At 39.1% G+C, this 23,625-nt stretch overlaps 1 protein-coding gene across 9 annotated transcripts in view; it reads right to left on the bottom strand.

The window, feature by feature from the left end:
- PPP1R12B (protein phosphatase 1 regulatory subunit 12B) overlaps positions 1 to 23,625 on the bottom strand; it is a 214,664-nt gene that overhangs the window by 87,261 nt on the left and 103,778 nt on the right. For all 9 annotated transcript variants that reach the window (XM_030301931.1, XM_030301922.1, XM_030301924.1 and 6 more), the window contains one exon: positions 4,419 to 4,509. In XM_030301931.1, the coding sequence (XP_030157791.1) occupies positions 4,419 to 4,509 (91 nt within the window). The remainder of the gene's footprint in view (positions 1 to 4,418; positions 4,510 to 23,625) is intronic.

Genomic DNA, 23,625 nt, shown 5'->3' with positions numbered 1-23,625 from the left:
CAAATGCATGAGGCCATTTCAAGCAAGATATGCTTAAAAATGAACACCTCAGTGTGCAAAGAGCCCAGCCTGAGTCTAGGTACCTTTTTTTTTTTTTTTTTTTTTAATTTTTTTCAACGTTTTTTATTTATTTTTGGGACAGAGAGAGACAGAGCATGAACGGGGGAGGGCGGGAGAGAGAGAGGGAGACACAGAATCGGAAGCAGGCTCCAGGCTCCGAGCCATCAGCCCAGAGCCCGACGCGGGGCTCGAACCCACGGACCGCGAGATCGTGACCTGGCTGAAGTCGGACGCTTAACCGACTGCGCCACCCAGGCGCCCCTCTAGGTACCTTTCAAATGCAATACTTAGCTTTCCACTTTGAGTTCCAGGAAACAGGGCAACATTGATGCCCGTCTGTTGTAGATGTACTTCTCTCATACCCCTAGTTTGCAACATCTTTGTTTGAAAGCTCCATACCCTCCCAAGAGAAAATAGTTGTCAAGAGAGATTCTCTGAAGAGCAGATACTAGAAAAACTTAATTTTACTTATGGGAAGAAAAACCAGCTCCAAAAAGGTGAAAGTTCAGAGCCAGGCTAGAACAACAACAAAAGCCAGCCAACCAAAAACATGACACGACCTAAACTAGCTTTACTCTAAGATGATTTTCTAAGTAACTCCAGGAATGTCACACAGAAACTTTCCAATAATTGATATTTCCCTCAGGCTCTCAGGAGCAGCCATACGGAAGAAAAGCAATTAGGAGGCATCTGTAGAAAAAGGGAGAAAGAGAGTAAGGACCAGAGTGAACGGATTCTAACTCAAGCAGTTATATGCTCAAGTCCTCAGGAGATGGGAGTTCTAAAGCTGGAAGGTAGTTGAGCAGGTACTATATCCACAACTTGTTTGTTTGTTTTTAAACTAATCATGAATTTAGTCACTCACTCTCTTAATAAATTACTAAGTGTCTTTAAGCACTGGAACTACAAAGACAAAATGGTTCCTGTACTCAAGAACCTTTTAATCTAGTGGAAAAGCCATAAGAAAGCAGTTGGGTATAATGGAATTGTGAGGTTTAAGACAGAATATATGATCCACCAAATTCCGTTTCTGAGAATTTACTCAAAAGAAGTGAAAGCAGGGTCTCAGAGAGATCATTTGTTTGCCCACGTTCATAGCGGTATTATTCACAACATACAAACGGTGGAAGCAACTGAAGTGTCCACCGGCAGATGAGTGAATAAACAAAATGTGGTATATACAGAGGAATATCATTCATCCTTAAAAAAGAATGAAATACTGATACATATGCCACAACTTGAATGAACCTAGAAGACATTATGCTAAGTGAAATAAGCCAGCCACCAGAGGACAAACACTGGATGATGCCACTTGTATGAAGTACTTAGGTTAGTAAATTCATAGACATAAGAAGTAGGATGGTGGCTGCCAGAAGCTGGGGGGGAGAGACGGAATTATTGTTGAATGGGTGTGGAGTTTCGGTTTGGGAAGATAAGAAATGTACTGGAGACAGACGGTGGTAACAGTTGCAAAATAATGTGAATTACTTAATGCCACTGAACCACACACTTGAAAAATGGTTAAAGTGGTAAATTGTATGCTTTGTATATTTTACCACAAGAAACTAAACCAAAACCAAAAAATTATCGTCAGTCTTGGTCCTCATGGAGGTTACATTCCAAGAGGGGAAAACAGAGAAATAATAATCAAGCAAAAATAAAACAACAGCTGTCATAATTACTATAAAGGAAGGATACTTAGCCTATTTGGGGAAGGTCAGGGAAGACAAGGGTACCTTTGTGGCTATTTATAAAGTCCCCTTTTCAGTCCTCAGCTTTCTTACTTGACCTCTGTAGTATTTAAAACTGTTACCTTCACCTTTTACCTGGAAACTGACTTTCTCTCTCTCTTTTTTTTTTTTTTTTTTTTGAGAGAGTGCTAGCAGGGGATGGGCAGAGAGAAAGGGAGACAAAGAATCCAAAACAAGCTCCGTGCTGTCAGCACAAAGCCCGAAGCTTTGTGGGCTCGAAGCTACCAACGGCAAGATCATGACCTGAGCTGAAGTCGGATGCTCAACCGACTGAGCCACCCAGGGGCCCCTGGAAACTGACTTTTCATTTACTTCTATACCGTTACTACTTCCTGGTTTACTTTCATCTCTCTGGCTCCTCCTTTTAATTGTGCTTCATCAGCTCATCGTCCTCTGCTTCCTTAATGCCAATTCACAGCTTTCTCTCCCTTCTCCTCACCACTGCATACTGCGTTCAAGGTCTTGGTACTCCCAGCTTGGACTACTGTAATAGTTTCCTAACTGGTCTTCTAGTTTCCTGGCTTCACAAACATACTTTTGCCTACCACTCCCATCAGTTCTCTGCATGGTGGACTTCCACAAAATATAACACAGATTATATCGGGCTCTTCCCTACTTCAATGGCTCCCTTAGGAATTTTCTTCTTTTAAAAACATTTATTGAAACAAACTCACATATCATAAAACCCACCGTTTAAAAGTACAGGCATACCTCAGAGATATTGAGGGTTTGATTCCAGACCACTGTGATAAAGGGAGTATCACAATACAGCCAGTCAAACAAATTTTCTGGTTTCTTGGTGCATATAAAAGTTATGTTTACACTACGTTGTGGTCTATTAATTGTGCAACAGCATTATGTTCAAAAAACAATGTATATACCTTAATTAAAAAATACTGCTAAAAAAATGCTAACAATCATCTGAGCTTTTCAGTGAGTCATAATCTTTTTGCTGGTGGAGGGTCATGCCTTTATGTTAACGGCTGCTGACTGATCAGGGTGGCTGTGGCAATTTCTTACAATACGACAACAATGAAGGAAATGTGCTGCGTGGGTTGACTCTTGCTTTCATGAACAATTTTTCTGAAGCATGCGATACTGTTTGATAGCATCTTACTCACAGTAGAACTGCTTTCAAAATTGGACTCAATCCTCTCAAACCCTGCCACTGCTTTATCAACTAAGCTTAGATAGTATTCTAAATCCTTTGTTGTCATTTCAATAATCTTCACGGCATCTTCACCAGGAGTAGATTCCATCTCAAGAAACAACTTTTTTCGCTCACCCATAAGAAGCAACTCCTCATCTGTTCAAGTTTTATCATGAGATCACAGCCTTTCATCCTGTCTTCAGGCTCCACAGCTAACTCTAGTTCTCTTGCTATTTCCACATCTGCAGTTATGCATCTCACTGAACTCTGAACTTTCAATTTGTGTGTGTGTGTGTATGTATATGTATACACACACACACACACACACACACACACACACACACACACACACATATATAGACAGTACCTGCAAAGTGCAATAAAATGAGGTCTGCCTGTATACAAGGCAGTGATTTTTAGCATATTCACAGACTTGTACAACCATCATCACCATTTCATTTCAGAACATTTTACCACCCCAGAAAGAAACTCCACGTTCATCAGCAGCCCCTCCCCATCCCTCCTTCTCTCCCACCCCTGGCAACCACTAATCTATTTTCTCTTTCTCTGGCTTTGCCTATTCTGGGTATTTTCATATAAATGGAATCATGTCTGGTTTCTTTCACTTAACATAAGGTTTTCTTAAGGTTCACACACATTGTAGCATTAACATGTATGAGTACTTCATTTCTTTCTATTGCCAAATAATATTCTACTGTATGAATATATAACATTTCGTTTACCCGTTTCTCTGTTAACGGAAATTTGTATTCTTTTTTTTTCTCCAGTTACGTTAACTGCTTAATTTATCTGGTCTGCTCAAAGGTTCAGCTTGTGCCCACTACCACTATGCCTGCTAAGGAGAGCTGAGGCACAACCAGCCACATAATGCTAAACCTTGCTGTAGCTGGGAGCCCAGGACTCAACTCTACAGCAAGCCTGCAAGCTCCACACATGGAGTTTGGTATGCGTAGCAAGTTAACTCTACCCAGAGTTCAGAGATGACCCTAAATTTGGGATTTGGGCTACTGTGAATAATGCTGTTATAAACATCTATGTACAAGTTTTTGTGTGGACATATGTTTTAGTTTTCCTTGAGTAGATACCTAAGAGTAGAATTGCTACATCGTATGGTATCTGTATATATAACATTTTGAGGAAGTGCCAAACTGTTCTTCTTTAGGGATCTTAAGATGTGGGTGGCCCCTTAAGCACAAATGGAATGATGAGTCTTGTGAAGGAAAGGAGATAAACCTGCTCTGAACCTGGAGATATAAAAGTGAGAGTGGGTAGGTGTAGCTATAACTTCATCTGATACCACGTAGTGTAAGATTTAAGACAGGTGAAAACTTTTACTACAGTGGCTGGAATAAGGCTCTCATCTTACTGTTTTTTCATCATAGCTCCAACAGAAAGGAAGATAGACAAAATGACATAAAAAAGAAGGTCACACTCACTTGAGTAGACCTTCGAGTCTGCCGAGCTTGTCTGGAGCGTGCTTTCCGTAAAGATTCTGCTTCCTCATCCCGTACAGGAGTCAGATATGACCTGCAAAGAAAAAAAGTAATACCAGAAGTAAGATCTTTGCTACCTGTACTTGAGGAATGACAAGGGACTTCCACATACTGAAGTGATTTCTACACTCTAGGAATGAATTTGGGCAGAATCAAAATGATAGAAACGCTATCAGTGAAAATGGCATAATCCAACACATTACTTTTAAATGTATTACTTTTCATGCAGAATCATGTCATCTGTGAAATGAGAATTTCATTTCTTCTTTCCCTACCCTTATAATTTTTATTCTTTTCTTGATTTAATGCCCTGGCCAGAACCTCCAGGACATGTTGAAAAGGAGTAATGATAGTAAGTTTCCATGCTTTGTTCCTGCCTTCAGAGAGAAAAAGCATTCAGCATTTTATTACTGTGATGTTTAAGATTTCTGTAGACACTGCTTCTCAATTAATTAATTGAGAAGTTAATCAATTATTTTTTAATCAGTGTGTGTCAAACTTATCACATGTGTTTCTTCCCCATATATTGAGATTATTATCATTTTCCTTCTTTTTTTGTTACTAAGGTGAATCACATTGAATAATTTTTGAATGATAAAATAACCTTGAATTCTTAGGATAAGCTCAACTTGGCCATGATGCATCATATTTTTTTAAGAAAATATTTTATTTTATTATTTTTTTTAAGTAAGCTCTATGTCCAATTTGGGACTTGAACTCACAGCCTTGAGATCAAGAATCACATGTTCTAGGGGAGCCTGGGTGCGCAGTCGGTTTAAGCGTCCGGCTTCAGCCAGGTCACGATCTCGCGGTCCGTGGGTTCGAGCCCCGCGTCGGGCTCTGGGCTGATGGCTCAGAGGCCTGGAGCCTGTTTCCGATCTGTGTCTCCCTCTCTCTCTGCCCCCTCCCCCGTTCATGCTCTGTCTCTCTCTGTCCCAAAAATAAATAAACGTTGAAAAAAAAAATTTTAAAAAAGAATCACATGTTCATCGAACGAGGTCAGCCCGGTACCCTATACAGATTGACTTTTAATAAAGTCAGTATTATTTAATTTAGGATTCTCCATCCCTGTTTATTAGAGAAATTGGTCTATAATTTTCCCTTCTTATAACACTGGGCAAGTCTAGAAATTAAGGTATAAAAGTTAAGAAGTGTTTTCTCCTTGTCGATTTTCTATAAGAATTTATGTAAGATTAGGGTTGTTTCCTCCTGGACTAATTAGTAAAGTGCCACAATGAAGACGTCTGGATTTTAAGTGTTCTTTTAAAATTTTTTTTTAACAGTTATTTATTTTTGAGACACAAAGCATGAGCGGGGGAGGGGAAGACAGAGAGGGAGACACAATCCAAGCAGGCTCCAGGCTCCAAGCTGTCAGCAGAGCCTTGATGTGGGGCTGGAACTCACCAACCATGAGATCATGACCCTAGCTGAAGTCAGATGCTCAACCGACTGAGCCACCCAGGCGCCCCTTAAGTGTTCCTTATGGGAGGTTTTAAATGGGGGGTTCAATTTCTTTGATTGATTTAGTTAGGCCTAGTCAGATGTTCTGTTTTGGTAGTATTTGTTTTTCAAAGAACTTTATATTTTTACATTTAGTGGCACAAAATTGTTCATAAAATTCTTATAGTATATTTAAAACATTTTTTTTAATGTTTATTTTTGAAGCAGAGAGAGACAGAGAGTGAGTGGGGGAGGAGCATAAGACAGGGAGACAGAAACTGAAGCAGGCTCCAGGCTCTGAGCTGTCAGCACAGAGCCTGACATGGGGCTCGAACCCACGAACCATGAGATCATGACCTGAGCTGAAGTTGGACACTTAACCAACTGAGCCACCCCAGGTGCCCAATTCTTATAGTATATTTTAATTGTCATTTTAGTATCTGTAGCAATGATTCTCAAATTCTTTGGTCTCAGGACCCTTTTACATTTTTAAAAATTACCTGAGGACCCCCGAAGAACTTTGTTTATGTGTATCTTTAATATTTACCTTAGCAGAAATTTAAAAAATATGCACTTATGTATTTAAAAATAATCAGCCCTATTACAAAAAGTTACATCAATAACTTATCTTTTATGAAAATAACTGTATTTTCTAAAACAAAAAATTTAGCAAGAGTCTTTATTTCATTTTTATAAATTTTCTTTAGTGCTGGCTTAATAGGAGATAGCTGGATTTTCATACATGCTTCATTCAATATGTTGCAATATGGTGTTTCAGTTAAAATATATAAAGAATATCAGTCTAGCACAGGTTTGTAGTTGGAAAAGGACAGGAGTATTATAATAGCTGGTAATTATGGACATTTTTCCTTGATACTATACCAAAACTGAAGTGGTAGTTTCTTAAAGATTAGCAACAATGTGGAATCTGAAACCATGTTAATTTATTGGTCTATTGGTCTATCTTGCACTTTGAATGGACCTTCTTACCCATGCATGACTTCGAGTTATTGTATACTGGTCCTTTGGAAAACATTGGTGCAGATCTTCCAAATGGTGACACATTTATTACAGAATAATAATTTTATAAGTCACATTCGGTAACATAGGGGGTAAGTTCCTTGACGTTGGCCTTGGCAATGATTTTTTCGGATTTGATACCAAAAGCAAAGGCAACAAAAGCAAAAATAAATAAGTAGGACTATATCAAACTAAAAAGCTTCTGCACAGCAAAGCAAACCATCAACAAAATGAAACGGCAACTTACAGAATGGAAGAAACTATTGGCAAATCATATATCTGAAAAGGGATTACTGTCCCAAATAAAGAACTCATACAAATCAAGAGGGGGAGAAAAATCTGATCTCACTTACATGTGAAATATTAAAAAAAAAAAAAAAAAACCAACCTCAGAGATATGGAGAACTGATTTGTAGTTAACAGAGGCAGGGAGTAGAAGGTGGGCAAAGTAGGTGAACCTGCTCAAAAGGTACAAACTTTCGTTTATAAGATTAGTAAGTCCTGGGTATATACAGTATGGTGACTATAATTTACAAATGCGTTATTATGTATTTGAAATGTTAAGAGAGTAATTTTAAAAGTTCTTATCACGGGGCGCCTGGGTGGCGCAGTCGGTTGAGCGTCCGACTTCAGCCAGGTCACGATCTCGCGGTCCGTGAGTTCGAGCCCCGCGTCAGGCTCTGGGCTGATGGCTCGGAGCCTGGAGCCTGTTTCCGATTCTGTGTCTCCCTTTCTCTCTGCCCCTCCCCCGTTCATGCTCTGTCTCTCTCTGTCCCACAAATAAACGTTGAAAAAAAAAATTAAAAAAAAAAAAAAATAAAAAAAAAAATAAAAGTTCTTATCATGAGGAAAAAATTGTAATTATGTGTGATGATGGATGTTAACTACACTTAGTTGTGATCATTTTATATTTATTAAATTACTAAGTTTTACACCTAAAACTAATACAATGTTATATGTCAATTATATCTCAATAAAAATAATGGAAAATAAAACATAAAAATCATTCTTAATATCACCTTTAATATTTTATTAAACATTTTTTTTAATTATTTTATTTTTTTAGAGGGGAGGGTAGAGGGGGAGAGAGAGAAAATCTTAAGCAGGCTCCATGCTCAGGAGGAGCCCGACACAGGGCTCGATCCCATTACCCTGAGATTATGACCTGAGCCAAAATCCAGACCTGGAAGCTCAACCGACTGAGCCACCCAGGTGCCCCCACCTTTGAACTTAAGACAGTCTTTAAATATTGGGAAGCAGCAGTCAATAATACCACTCATAATGGGCAGACACAAGTTACCAAAATTCTAATTTCTGCTTGAAATTTAAAGTTTTATAGTTGGCAACAAATACTTTGTGACAGTCTCACTTTGTTCATTTTCAAGAAAATGTCTGCTGAATACCCAAGTCTGGAAAACCATAGCCTTCCCAGTCATTCTTTCAAGTAAAAATGGTATTCCAGGATAAAAGTAGTCAGTTCTTTTTTCTTCCTCTGGACTCCAATTATATCTACGTTAGATCTTACTGGCCATGATCTATTCATTTATTTTGCTTTTTCTGTATTTCCCATCCTTTTCTCTCTCTGGGTTTCATTCTGGATATGTATTTCTTTTTTAAAGTTTTATTTATTTAAATTGTTTCTAGATGCAATGTAGGGCTTGAACTCACAACCCTGAGAACAAGAGTAGCACACTCTTTCAACGGAGCCAGCCAAGTGCCCCCATTCTGGATATTTTCTACTGTCTATCTAACTAGTTTAGACTAGTTTAAAGTCCATGTCTGATAACATCAATATCTGGATCTTTTGTTATTGTTTATTTTTCTTAGTCTTTTGGTAAATCAGTCTTTTGGTAAATTTGGTATGTCTGCTAATTTCTGAATTAATGCCAAATATTTTTTAAAATATTTGAATACATGTCTTTATAAGGAAAATTATAAGTGCGGGAAGTTGCCTTCTGGACCATTTTCACATTATCTGAGAGATGCAGTTTAAACAATAAAAAATATAGTATTTATCACATTTATTATTTTTATTTGAGAGAGAGAGAAAGAGGAGCACATGAGTGGGGGAGAGGGTGAGGGAGGAGGAGAGAGGGGGGAGAGAGAGAGAGAGAGAGAGAGAGAGAGAGAGAGAGAGAGAGAGAGAGAGAGAATCTCAAGCAGGCTCCACTCTGAGCATGGAGGAGACTCAATCCCACAACCCGGGGATCATGACCTAAGCAGAAATCAAGAGTCAGACCCTCAACTGACTGAGCCACCCAGTATTTATCACATTTAACACTGAACCCATCACTCCTCAGAAACTGAGAGTCCAGCAAGGTTGAGTATAACAGTCAAACACCTTTAATGAAAAATGTAGTGATAACTTGCAGCTCTGAAAGATGTCACCCTCCAGAGAGGATATTCTTTTCCTCTGGCAGTTAGGTTAAGGAAGTGATTCTCAAACTTTCATCTACATCAGAATTATTTAGGGGGTTTGTGAAATACAAATTGCTAGGCTCTACCCCTAAAAGTCCTGTTTCAGTAGGTCTGGAGTAGGGGCCGAGAATTTGCATTTCTAGTTAGATTTCTGTGATGCTTCTGACATCACACTTTGAGAACTACAGGGCCAAGACAAATGACCTTAATCTACTTTGAGATTGAGATGACTGGAAGATAGCCTTCAGTCTTTGCAAGGGCTGGTCTATTTCTGGTAAGCCTTTACTTCTAGAATGTAGCCCATCAGTGGTCCCAGATGAAGGTATGGGGCCCCTCTTCCTGAACTCTAGTTCCCTCAGCTCCATGAGACTACTGAAAATCCTGCCCAGTGTCTTAGCCTTATTGCTACGGCTTTACTACTCAGCAAATGCCTCAAGGGGAAAAGCACAGACAAATGCTGGATTCACCTCTTTTTGATTTCCTTCTCTCCGGGATCTTGATCCCTCAAGTCCTCAATTCCTTAATCCAATATCTTCAAAGATACTTGTTAATATTTGTCCAGTTTTTTTAGTTATTCTCAGTGAGAGGAGTTTGTATACTAGATAGGCCATGGCCTGAAGCAGAAGTCCCCAACCAAGCTATTCATTCATTCATTCATTCATTCATTCATTTATTCATTCATTCATGTAGACTCCATGCCCAATGTGGGGCGTGAACTCAGCACTCTGAGATCAAGAGTCACATGTTCTACTGACTGAGCCAGCCAGGAGTCCCCAAGCTTCCCTCAACATAGATTAGTAAACGGGAATTCTGATACATTTGTCAATCCACTGTAAATTTGGTATATTTGAGTCCTTCCTTAATATGCTCCTCTCCTCTGGGTGAAATGAAAAAAATTAAGTCTCCAAATTTACAAAGCTGTGGACCAGACCCTGGAACTGATGACCACACTAAGGACTAACTCTCTATGAAATTCTGCCTCAGTTACCAACCAGCCTACTCACATGTCATTTCTACCTGCAAAATATATAGACCATCACCATTATACTTAATTTTTGACTGTTAAAAAAATCTTCAGCTGGTCTACTATAAACTCACCAGTTGAATTTCTAATTCCAATTATTAAATTTTCAGTTCTAGAATTTCTACTTGATTCTTTTTAAAATAGATTACAGTTCTTTGTTGAAATTTCCCATCTTCTATTTTCTTAACGATATTAACCATAGTTAGTTTAAAGTCCACTATCTACTATCTATGCATAGTAGATAGGAGCCACAGTGAAAGCAAAAAGCTTCAAACTGGCTTATCCCACTGCCTGCTCTAGGGTTTAATAGAATGAGAGAAACAGTGTTAGTAAAAGCAGGTCTGGTAGGTAAGATCAATAACATTTTACCTGAGTTGAAGTCTTGAATATTTGAAGTCATATATGTTTTTCATGGAAACATTAGAAAACAGACAAAAATGTAAAAACAAAAATAAATGAGAATTCCACCACATGAAAATAACCCATTTTCATTCTATAACATATATGTCTGGATTGTTATCTATGTATATATCTATGTATTTAGGTTTTGTTAGTGAGTATCACGTATACTATTTCGTTACCTGTGTCAATATGAAATGTTTATGATTTAAGTTGAAAAAAAAATCTAAAGACAAAACCCAGAAAACTCCAGTACTTGAATCTATAAATATTTTTGAGGAAGGAAGAAACATTTTCATTCATTTTTCTTTACCTAGATGTGTTTTCCAAGGTTCACAAAGTGATGCACCTGACCACAGCTGCCTTGAGGACGCACTAGGGTTTTGGTAGAGCCCAAGTCCTTGTACTTTCTAAAGTCTAGACCCTGTGGTGAGCAAACTCTGGTCATGAGCCAAATCTGGCCTGCCATATTTTTGTAAAGTTTTACCTAACTGCGGCAACAGAGTTTAATATTTGCAAAGAACACAAAATAGCCTGCAAAGCCTAAAATATTCACTATCTGGCCTTTACAGAAAAAATTTGGCAACTCCTACACTAGGCCAGACCCACACTGAACACACCTTGCTCTCTCTGAGAAGCAAGCATTTGAGCCATCCATGAAATCTGAGTGCTATACGATTTCTATGAATCCTTATTGCTATGAAAAGAAGATAGGTCTGTGTTCACAATACAGTATAATAGAAAGTATAACAGAATCCATGGCTTTAACATATACCTCTGGCTCTCTTACATCTAGATAAAACTAGGCTAATGTCCCCAGTTCAGTGGCATAGAAAGGAATTCCAATGCCAAAATCCTTTGATTACTGTATCTGTCTACTATGTTTCCTTGAGGGCAGGAAGCATTTTTCTTTGTATTCACTATGACTTTGAGGTTGCATAATCAAATTCAAATTTGATTTGAATTCAAATAATTACAGAAATTAGCATGACTACCCAAAAATAATTTGTCCTCTGCATCTAAAATCCATAGGGTCCCTTTGTATACCACAGATGGACTAATTTTGCTCCAAGAAGCTGTGTAAACAAGATGCCTAGCAAATCACCAGTGAACATGAAGAAAGTCACAATAAATAGAAGACCTAAAATATCTTCTGACAAGGACAGTGTAGTGATAAAGTATCCTGACATGGGACTCAAATTGCTTACTAGATAATCTTGGATAAACTATTTAAGTACTCTAAACCCAAGTTTCTTATACAACAAGGATATTAATAGCTGTAACAGATATTAGCAGGTATAGACAGGGTTGTTGGGAAGATTAAAGAAAAAGCATACGAAGTACTTAGAACACTCGCTGGCACAGAGTAGGTACTTAGTACAGCTTAGCCGCTGCTGCTACCTGAGCACCACCACTCCTCCCATTACATTATTCTCAATACTTCATTAAAAGCTCAGCAGTGGTATTTTGGAAAAGAAAGGCTGGGTGTACTGTAATATCGATCCCATCTAATCTAATAAAGGAGTTCCCCTTAATTATTTTTACCAGAAATGGATAATTCATTTGGAAGAGGTCTTAATTCCCTTGAAAATATTCTCCATGAAGGTTCAAAGAGCTATCTAAGTAAAATAAAACTACTTTAAGTAGAAGAATGAAAGAGAAATTGCCAGGATCTCCAAGGCAAGAACAAAAGCTGGTTTCCCTAGAATGATGGAATAAAATTTTTGTCTGGAATTACCAACAGGAAATTGATTTTTGAAATAGCTTTAAGGAGTCCTATATCTAAAATCTGCACTGAACAGAGAGGGTGCTTAAAAGGTTAGCTTCAAACAGGGAAGGACCACGTTGAGTATGTGTCTTTTATAGCACTTGTGAGGCCGTGGTCATTAATTACAGAATAATTAATGGTCTTTTAAGACAGCTTTTAATTCCTTGGACTACATCCTATGTATAAGGATACATAGATAAAGGTATTCCAGAAAGGTCAAAAAGAACTGCTTCAACATCCATCTGGGAGTACACATAGCTAGCTAGCTATAGGAGAAGGCGACAATTTAGAGGAATAACAGAATCATAAACCTGTGGCTAGAGGCTTTATGACGTCAAGAAGTCATCTGATTTAGGGGAGCCTGGGTGGCTCAATCAATTAAGCATCTGACTTCAGCTCCTGTCATGATGTCACAGTTTGTGGGTTTGAGCCCCACATTGGTCTCCTCACTGACAGTGTGGAGCCTGCTTGGGATTCTCATTCCCTCTCACTCTGCCCCTCCCCTACTCACGCTTTCTCTCTCTCAAAAATAAATAAACTTAAAAAAAGTCACCTGATTTAATTCTAAGACTTCACCTAGAGATGTCAGATTCCTGTTTTGTCAGATGAGTTGATCAAAGCCTAAGGAAACATTAACATACTTACCTAAGGTCACAATGCTATTCAGCCACAGACCTAAAGGGGCTATAACCATGGTCTCCTGCTTCCAGTACAATGTTTCTTATCTTACAGCCCTGCAATTCCACCCAGGACCATGCTATCCTAATTATGAGGATTTATGGATAAGACATTTCTTTTTCCAAATCTAGCAATATCAGGAATTAGTGAATAAAGATGTCTGCCTTGCATTAGACTTCTCCTACCTTCCCCTGGTGTCTCCCAAAAGTATACCATAATCAACACTCTATCTTGGCAAAGAATGGTTTTTATATTTTCAGAGGTTGCTACCAACATGTGTCATAAAAAAACTGTAAGTGACAGGTGATATGAGGGACTAAATTCTCCTTCAGAGGATGTAGTTGACTCTACACTTGCCAGGGCCCTATCAGGTAGGTTTTAGGTCAAGTTCTCCTTGCTATTTCTAATTGGGTATGGGATGCTAACACTGTGGTACAGTAGAAAGAACACATAACTGAGTTCTAGTTTTAGTTCTGCCATTAACTATTTGTTTGGCGTTAAGAGAATCATTTAATTTCTGGTACCTTAGCTTCTTCACTTACAAAATGAAGGGTAAGTCTATAGTTTTAAGGTCCCATGTAGCTTTAAATCACAGTGAATCCATATTTATGCTGCTTCTAGACAAATAGCCTCTAAGTCTTCTCACTAAAATGCTCATTCATTGGTTCTGGTCAGATAATAAATTTCCTGTATCCTATAGGTCATTTTCTTTGGTACAGTCCAACAGAACTTTGTATGATAATGGAAAAGTTGTGTAATTTTTAATTAAATTAAATCTAAATAGCCACACATGGCTACCGGCTACCATATTGGACAGCACAGCCCCAGAAGTCTTGAGAATCCAATTAAGGGATGTTATCACCAAACTCTCTCCTTAAACTTGAAAACTCGATTCAGCTCATACAACATAAGCCTAACAGAATGCAGTTTGTCAGCCAGCTAAGTTTAAAACCAATTGATTTTATTTTCTTCTCAAAGATTAAGTTCCCATTTTCTTCTGTGCTTCTCAGAGGCATTATTACATTAATTTTGCATTTTTATATGTGGCACTTTTAAGTTGTATAACGTAGTGCTTAAAGATACCATATCTTTAAGATATTTATAGATACGGCAAATAGGATCAAGCTCACAGATACAGCACACTTCAGAGATACTTTTTTCCTTACGGCAGCATTTATACTCTGCTAACCCCATATGCCTCACCCCGAACCACCCTGCTTTCCCTCTGCCCCCTTTACAAAGAGAGCGCCGAGAAAACAGACTGTTACCTCCTCGCGCAGGCCTGCATAGCAGAATGAAGGTCAAAAGATGTGTGGAGACGAATAGCAAGAAAGGTAAGTGGCTGCTGGGCAGGACTGCAGTCTCAGCACCCGGTCTCCCTTGGAAACTAGAAAAGGCTTGCACTTCCACTGCTATCCAGCAAGCCAGAGGCAAAGCTTGCAATTTGCTAAGAACCTGCTACTAAGAAGGAGGAGGAAAGGAAGGGGAGGAGAAAAGGCAGGGAAAGCAAAATCTTGGGGCTCAGTAGAGCCAATGCTGTTAATAGTGCCCAAAATATCATCCCATTAGATGCATATTTTATACACTGTACCAAACCAATCAATACTACTTCTCATTTCATAGAGAGGGGAGGGGGAACTCTCTCCTTCATGTGAAAGAAGATAGAGTTAGAGAGATGCAGCTTTCTCATTCTGGATATGATTTCATCTGCCCTTGGGCTATCCTAGTTGCTGCATCTACCCAAGTAGGCTGTAAATACTGCCTCACTAGAGGCTCAGGCCCAGCCAACTGGCAAATGTCAACAGTGGTAAAGAGAGAGACAAAAACAACACATGACAGACAAATGCAGGGACAAATTTCAGATCTGGCATAGATGGCTTAAAGCTAAATAGAGGGAGAGTGTAAGTATTGCTCGATCGGAGAAGCTAATAACTACAGATCCGAAAGACTTCTAGATGTGATTTGTGTCACATATCAGGATATGATCTGATGTCACAGCTTAGGGACAACTGTATTCAGAAAGTGCTCCTGTGACATATTCTCCTCTCTAGTTCAACACTGAGATCAGAGCTAAAGTTTAAGCAAGGAATCAAAGCTACAACTCCGCTAATCAGAATAATTATTTAAAAAGGAGAGAGGATTTCCCTTGGCTAAATGAAGCATTTCCTGAATCCTTTAGAGCAGTAGTTCTCAACAGGGAATAATTCCACGCCCCCCCCCCCAGGGGATAATGACAAAGAATGATCTGGCTCAAAATGTCAATAGTGTCAAGGTTGCAAACTTTTTCTGTAAAGGGCCAGATAGCATATCTTTCAGGCTTTACAACGCTACTCAACAACTCCACTGTAGGGCCAAAGCAGTCATGGGCGACATATAAACGAAACGAATGGGCAAGCCTGTGCTACAAAGGCAGAATTGAGCAGTTGCAGCAGAAACCATATGGCCCACAAAGCCCCACATATTTACTGTCTGGCCCTTTACAGAAAAAGTCTGATCCCTGCTCTAAACTCTTAAGTTATATAGCACCGAACTACAGCTCAGAGGACACCTTTTGCTTTACAAACAATGTGAGTCTGGTGTTTCTGTGACCTAGCTTTGATAAGTACTGTATCACCTTGAATTCTTGTACTTCTGAACATTTGTTCCATTAAAAACACTCCAGCATCAAGTGCCAAAGCCAGTTTCACAAATGACAATGTTTTATGCATGTAGGTCACTCGACAGTTAGTTCATTGGTCAGACAGGTGTTAGGGAGGCCAAGAATGGCAGATTCAGGTGCCAAAAGCGCAAGTGCTGCTTTATTTCATACCCACAGGCTGTACCAACAGGGCTTGGCCAACTGTCTCGAATATTTATTACTAACTACAAAATAGACCAGGTCAACTTCAGCACCACCACTAAATTTTTTCTTTTAAGAAAAAAATTCAAGAAAGTCAACACACAAAATATTCATGGCAAGAATCCAAATATAAAAAAATAGGGGAAACAATTGAGTAGATTATGGAATATCCATAAGACACTTCCAGACACTGGAAGACAAACTAAAAATTACCACAGATACATAACTTGCAAAATATTAGTATCTTGAATATGTAAAGAACTTATACCAATTTAAAAAAAAGACCAAAAACCCAAGAAAAAATAATTAACAAAGCATATAATCAGGGAATTTGCAAAACAGGAAATCCCCAAAGTCTATAAACATAAGAGAAAATGTTCAGTTTCACTTAACGATCATGAAATGCAAATTAAAACAAGGAGAAACCACTTCATCTTCCTTAGATTGGCAAAAGCAAAAACCACTGACATTATCAAGTATAACATTAGTTGTAAAGAAGTAAAAACTCTCATACACTGCTGGCGAGTGTAAACAAGAGAGCCAACCTGGCATCTCAAGTAAAGACGTACTCACTCTTTACATCCAGAAATTCCATTTGAAAATAAACACCCTTGAGAAACTGTTACACATTTAGATAAGGAAACATGAACAAGAACGTACACAGCAGTATAATTAATTAGTATTAGAGGAAGAAAGAAAGAAAGAAAGAAAGAAAGAAAGAAAGAAAGAAAGAAAGAAAGAAAGAAAAAGAAAGATGACCTAAATGTCCAAGAGCAGACAAAAAATAAAACCAAACTGTGGTATATTTACACAATGGACTAAAGTGAGCATTCAAAATGAACAAAAAAATGCTAAGTAAAAACAGCAGGTTTCAGAATGATATGTACACAATACAATTCATATAAGGAACAAAAACATGTAAAAGTCGTAATGTGTGTATACATAAAAAGAATAGTAACTAATAAAACTTTGCAAATGGTTTTACCAAATTCAGTATAGTGACCACTTCTAGGGAGGGAGTCCAGGGGATGATACCGGGGAGACATACACAGGGGCCTCAGCTATATTTTTAATATTTTATTTAAAAAAACACTGAAGCTGGGGTGCCTGGGTGGCTAAGTTGGTTGGGCGGCCAACTTTGGCTCAGCTCATGATCTCATGGTTCTGGGTTCGAGCCCCTTGTCGGGCTCTGTGCTGACAGCTCAGCGCCTGGAGCCTGCTTCCGATTCTGTGTCTCCCTCTCTCTCTGCCCCTCCCCCACTTACACACTGTCTCTCTCTCTCTCTCTCTCTCCCCCACTTTCTCTCTCTCTCTCTCAAAAATAAACAAACGTTAAAAAAAATTTTTAAAAACACTGAAGCTAATATAGCCAGGGCTTGACTAGGCCAGAAAACTGGTATGTTGGGTATTTGTAATATTTAATAATAATATTTTAATAAGAAAAAAATACAGCATAATCTCAAAATCAATGCAACATATAAGGATGTTAGCAGAGATATTGCTGAATGGTAAGATTATAGATAACTTCTATTTTCTACTTAAAATATTCATATTGTAGAAGATTTTATAAACTTTAAGAACGTTCAAAACTGATCATTAATATTCCAAGGACTGTTTCAAGCAGTAAGATGTACTTACTTATATTCCACACTTAGAAAAAAACCTTTTATTGTCATAGTCAACAGTGACATAGAAAGCACAGGTACTTTCTATGATATACTAAAGTAACATAAATATTTCTGAAAAAAATGCCCTTGGTCAACCTTAGAACAGAGAAGGAATGAGAGTTTAGGTTCAAGAAGGAGGCCTGTGTTAGCAGCTGGTGGGCTCTAAATACTAAGGTCAGTCGACTCACGCACTCCTCTCACCCACTCCAGAAACTGGCCTCCAGCTGCTGTAACCATGAGTATGGCCTACCTTAGGAAAAAAGGGGGCACCTGGGAAATAGAAAGAACACCCAAACCTGTGGGTTTTTAGCCCTTATTGGACAGTAACATACTCATACCAATGAGATTTAAACTGTCATCTTTTCCCAAGGGGGGGGGGGAGGGGGGGAATAATTACATATAACAAAATTTTGCCATCAGGTTCAGAGATTTCTGGACTTTTCTGAAGCTCGGGTTAAAAAGAGAAGGGTCTAGAATGGAAGAACTCCTTAAAGGACCCAAATCAGATTTATCTTCAGGAAGGCCTATAAAACAGATCAATTATCTTCCCTATCCAATCACCCCACTTTTCAGATGACTCAGATTCCTGTAATTAAGACTCAGTAGCACTTTTTATTTTTTTTATTTTTTTATTTTTTAGGTTCCATTGTCTTTTTTTTATGTTTCTTTCTTTCTTTCTTTCTTTCTTTCTTTCTTTCTTTTTAATATATGAAATTTATTGTCAAATTGGTTTCCATACAACACCCAGTGTTCATCCCAAAAGATGCCCTCTTCAATGCCCATCACCTACTCTCCCCTCCTTCCCACCCCCCATCAACCCTCAGTTTGTTTTCAGTTTTTAAGAGTCTCTTATGCTTTGGCTCTCTTCCACTCTAACCTCTTTTTTTTTTTTTTTTCCTTCCCCTCCCCCATGGGTTTCTGTTAAGTTTCTCAGGATCCACATAAGAGTGAACACATATGGTATCTGTCTTTCTCTGTATGGCTTATTTCACTTAGCATCACACTCTCCAGTTCCATCCACGTTGCTACAAAGGGCCATATTTCATTCTTTCTCATTGCCACATAGTACTCCATTGTGTATATAAACCACAATTTCTTTATCCATTCATCAGTTGATGGACATTTAGGCTTTTTCCACAATTTGGCTATTGTTGAGAGTGCTGCTATAAACATTGGGGTACAAGTGCCCCTATGCATCAGTACTCCTGTATCCCTTGGGTAAATTCCTAGCAGTGACAGTAGCACTTTTTAAAAGTCAGGTTTCCTGAGGTATAATTTACACACAGTAAAATTTGCCCTAAAAAGTATACAGGTCTATGAGTTATGAGTTTTCACAAGTGCATTTTAACCATCACCACAATCAAGATATAGAACAGTTCCATCACCCCCCAAAATTTTCATGCCTCTTTGTAGTCAGGCTCACCCAAGTCCCAGCCTAAGGAGAATTTTTTCATAATTACACAAAAGCTTTAAAACTTGCTATTGAAGGAATGCACTGACTTTTTCATTCACACTAAAAAGTAGTATGTAGGGGCACCTAAGAGGCTCAATCAGTTAAGCATCTGTCTGACTCTGTATTTTGGCTGGGGTCATGATCTCACAGACTGTGGGATCGAGCCCTACACTGGGCTCTGTGTCGACAGCACCTAGCCTGCTTGGGATTCTCACTCTCCCTCTCTCTCTGCCCCTCCCCCACTCACACAGTTGCTCGAAGTAAATAAGTAAACTTTAAAAAAAAGTGATATATAAACCAACTAACTGCTCTAGCCCACTAAATTAGGTGTTAGCCTAACAAAAATGAGCCTAAGATCTAGTGAAAATAAAATTCCTTATATTCTATCTACTACTGGCCACTCTTTAAGTTTCACGAAAGAGGGGGCTATTTTTTTTTTAATTTTTTTTTCAACGTTTATTTATTTTTGGGACAGAGAGAGACAGAGCATGAACGGGGGAGGGGCAGAGAGAGAGGGAGACACAGAATCGGAAACAGGCTCCAGGCTCCGAGCCATCAGCCCAGAGCCTGACGCGGGGCTCGAACTCATGGACCGCGAGATCGTGACCTGGCTGAAGTCGGACGCTTAACCGACTGCGCCACCCAGGCGCCCCGAGAGGGGGCTATTTTTTATTTGTCATTACATCATTAACATTTAGCACTGTACCTAGACAAAGTAGGTGCTCTGACATGATTACTGAACTGAATTAAGGTTATGAAGGAAATTCACAGTCTGAGTTGGTCCCAATTACTTATTCATTTATTTACCATTTTAAAAGCTTGGTCAGCAGTGTGTTGGTCCATTCATTCATTTTCTTCCTTCCATTTAATCAACAATTTTCCCATCCTACACTGGTTTTTTTTGTTTTTACCTACTCCAGATACTGTATTTCAAAAGAAAGAAGTGCTGATTTCCAGCAGGATCTTGTGATATATAAAGTAGTGATAATTAAGATTTAAGATAAGAAATGCCATGCCATAAAGAGATCATATTTTGGATAGGAAACCCAGTATTATCTGCGGGGTGAGAAGTAAAAATAAAGGAGGTGATCTGAAACGAATCTGAAGAGACCGGGAAGAGGCTTCCTAAAAAACGAGGTGGGGGACAACATTGCTTATGGCACCATTCTCGGATTCCCAGCAGGAGAGTGCATTGCAGAGGATGGACTGGGAGGAGGGGCCAGGGGGGAAGAAGGCCAAGGCCAAGGGTCCAGCTGGGAGGGCTGGAGTTAACAGAGAGAAGTGTGGATGGAGAGGAGAGGGTAGGTTTGAAGGATTCTTGAGAATGACACACAGGACTTGGTGAGAAGTAAAAGTCTAGGCTTCTAGTTTCATTTCTAAGTTTCTCAATTGGGTGACACTTATGCAGAATCACTGACAAAGATTTTTTATAATACATGAAAACAGACCTCTCTCTCTAGCCTTTTTAGGTCAGAGGGAAGGGAATGGTTTGGTTTGTTTATACTCTCTTTCTATAGAGGACTCAAGAACTCTTCAAGAAATGTGCATCTGTAACAATACTTTACTTTGATGAGGAAATATGGGGGAAAGGAAAACAGTGGCCAGAAATGGCTATCATTAGGTGTCAGGCACTATTCTAAGCAAGCGCTTTCCATACAGTGTCATGAAGCTCAGCAGAGAGGTCTGGGCTAGAAATACAGACAAGAATGATAGCTGAGGCGACTGGAGTGGACAAGACCAGCTAGAGAGTCCTGAGAAAGGAAAAGAAGGAAGCCTGAGGAATAATACGTAAAGTGTTTGCCGAAGCAAACAGGCTAAAAAGGACACAAACAAAGAGGAGAGAGGACAGAAGTGAGCCAAGAAAGAATGGCATGTCAGGAGTCAAGGTAAAAATAAAGATTTAAGAAGGCAGAAGCCAACATCGTAACGTGCTGTTGGGAGTTCAAGGCAAAAAAATGAAGTGAATAAGGAATCTGATCATTAGGAACGCCACAGGGCCCTTTGCTAGAGCAATTTCACTGGACAGGCGAGTGGGGCAGGATTTCTATTTTAACAGACTGAGGAGTGAATAAGAGGCTAGGAAGTGAAATGAGAGGGCTTTTCAAGAGTAAAAGGCAGAGTGAGACATGGTAACCCCAGAGGGCGGTACAGTGCCAAAGGCAAGTCTATTAAGATGGGAGAGACAAGCACCTATCAAGGACAAACAAAATCTTTGTGCAGGAGTACTTTTGTCATAGATATAGCTCAGCTTGCAGCTCTGCTTCCCATTACTAATGAATTTTGTGTGCCAAATAGTTTTTCTTTTAAACATGGTAAGCTTCATTATAAAGGAATGTGTTTCTTCACTGGCTTCCTTGAGCTATTGCTATATTTTATTTACATGTCAGCGAGCAGTGAGCCACTTTCGGCACAAGTGCACCAGACTTGTGAATCACATTCAATTTCCCTATTTCAGGTTAGAAGACGAATATTTATTCAGAGGAAACAAATTAAAGAGCTGGGTCAGTATACTACCCAGGATTAACTAAGAGGCTCTGAGGAAGAGGGAAAAAAGTGGTTTAAAGACGAACCAGAAACAAGGAATCATTCAGGTAATTGCTGTCATCCAGTTCCAACTTTTAAATGTTTCTTAAAATAGAAATAAACCTGCCCATGGCTCTGGAATTCTCCCAAAACTTCTTATATCCCGCATCCTCATAAAATACTGACTAAGCCAGGGGACCTACAAGACAACTTCTCATTTGTTTCCCCCAAACCCTTATTTCCTATTTCGATTTCAGAGAGGACAGAAAGTTTTCAATTTGCTTTATCTTCAGAAGTGGTATCTCCCAAGGCAAATACTCTTTTCCTAGAAGTTTTTTTCTTCCCTTCAAAAAATACCAAGAGATTGTAACCACTGTGTTCAATTAAAGCTAGCTTATGGTATGGAACAACCCAACTAAGACCGAGCCCTGGCATACCAGGGCTCAGTTGTGTACAGAAAGCATGGGCTTTGAAGTCCAAGAGACCTGGTTTTGAATCCTGGTTTTTTTATTTACTAGCTCTGTGGCTGTGGGCAGGTTCCATAATCCATCCTAGCCTTAATTTTCTTGTATCTTTTAAGAAAATAATATTATTTATCTCACAAAACGATGACCATTAAGTGCATCTAGGAGGGTACTGACATATAACATAACAAGCTTTCAAAAGTATGAATCCTCTTACCCCCTTTAAACCTTTCATATTCAACCAACTCAAATTCTATCTAAACTGGCTTCATGAAGTCCTTTCTAACCTCTCCATCCTACATCATTCACCTTCTCTGAACTCCTAATACACCTGAACACAATTTTGCACTCAAGGATATATTATTCCTTAATGTACACCCGTGGTTTACCATGTGTATATTTGACGCCCTTGATCTTCAAGGCACAACCTAGGACATATCTCTTTCTTATTATACCCATGGCTGTCAACATAATGCTGAGCACATAAATGGTCAGACAGTCTCTGAATCCTGTGATTTTAGGATCCAATATTACCTGCGAATGTCCTAACTCCACTGATCAACCAATTAAGAAACGGAAACTAAAGAAGTTAAATGGCTTGCTTGAGAAGGCAGAAATCGAGTGCTCAGCTGGAGAGTAACTCGGTCTCTTGCCTTGCAGCCCAGCAGCCTGCTGCCCTCTTGTGAAGAAGCATCACAGCAAAGTCCACAAAGGGCCTCCATATACTAGAAAAAGTCTGCACTCTCTATATTAAAACATTTAACAAGGAATGGGGTAAAAATGCTTACCTGCAACCTTTCCTAACACAAAAGAGTCTTTGGGAGCGGTGCACAAAGTAGACCGACTGACGTTCTGCTGCTGCCATCTTCTGGACGCGGAAGATTACTACCTGGGGGCTCCTTTTCACTGAGAAACCATTTCATTCAATAAATATTTACCCGACACCTACTATGTATTAGGCTCTGTGGTATGAACAACAACAGCAACAACAATAAAAAGCACCCTCAAGAAGCTCACGATGTAGTCATGAAGAGAGACAATTTAATGAATCAGTTAAACCAGTTCTAAGAAAAGTGCTACTGAAGAACACTGAGGAGAGAATACTGATCAGGCTGGAGCTGGGGAAGCACGGTAGCCAGTGGTGGGGTTTAACCTGCAGATGTTCTTAAAGGATGAATAGAATTTTGTTCACCAGGGAAGATGACAGAAGGCCATTCCAGAAAGTCGAGCACAGACAAAGAGAGGCATAAAAGCAGAACATGTTCACGAAATTGAGTTTTCTACCTGAGTACATAAAATGATGCAAATACAAAAATCCAAGAAGAGTAGAGAGAGGGTGATAAGAAAAGTAGAACAGTATAGCTCTTGGTAGGCTGAGTTCAAAGAGTCTAATGAATAGTCTCTCTACAGGGTTGAAAGGACTACCCATCAGATTAGATACCTTCTATACTGCTTGG

This window comes from Lynx canadensis, chromosome F1 (genome assembly GCF_007474595.2).
Source record: "Lynx canadensis isolate LIC74 chromosome F1, mLynCan4.pri.v2, whole genome shotgun sequence".
NCBI lineage: Eukaryota > Metazoa > Chordata > Mammalia > Carnivora > Felidae > Lynx > Lynx canadensis.
Note: the sequence above shows the minus strand (reverse complement) of the source record. Positions and strands in the feature narration are given on the sequence as shown.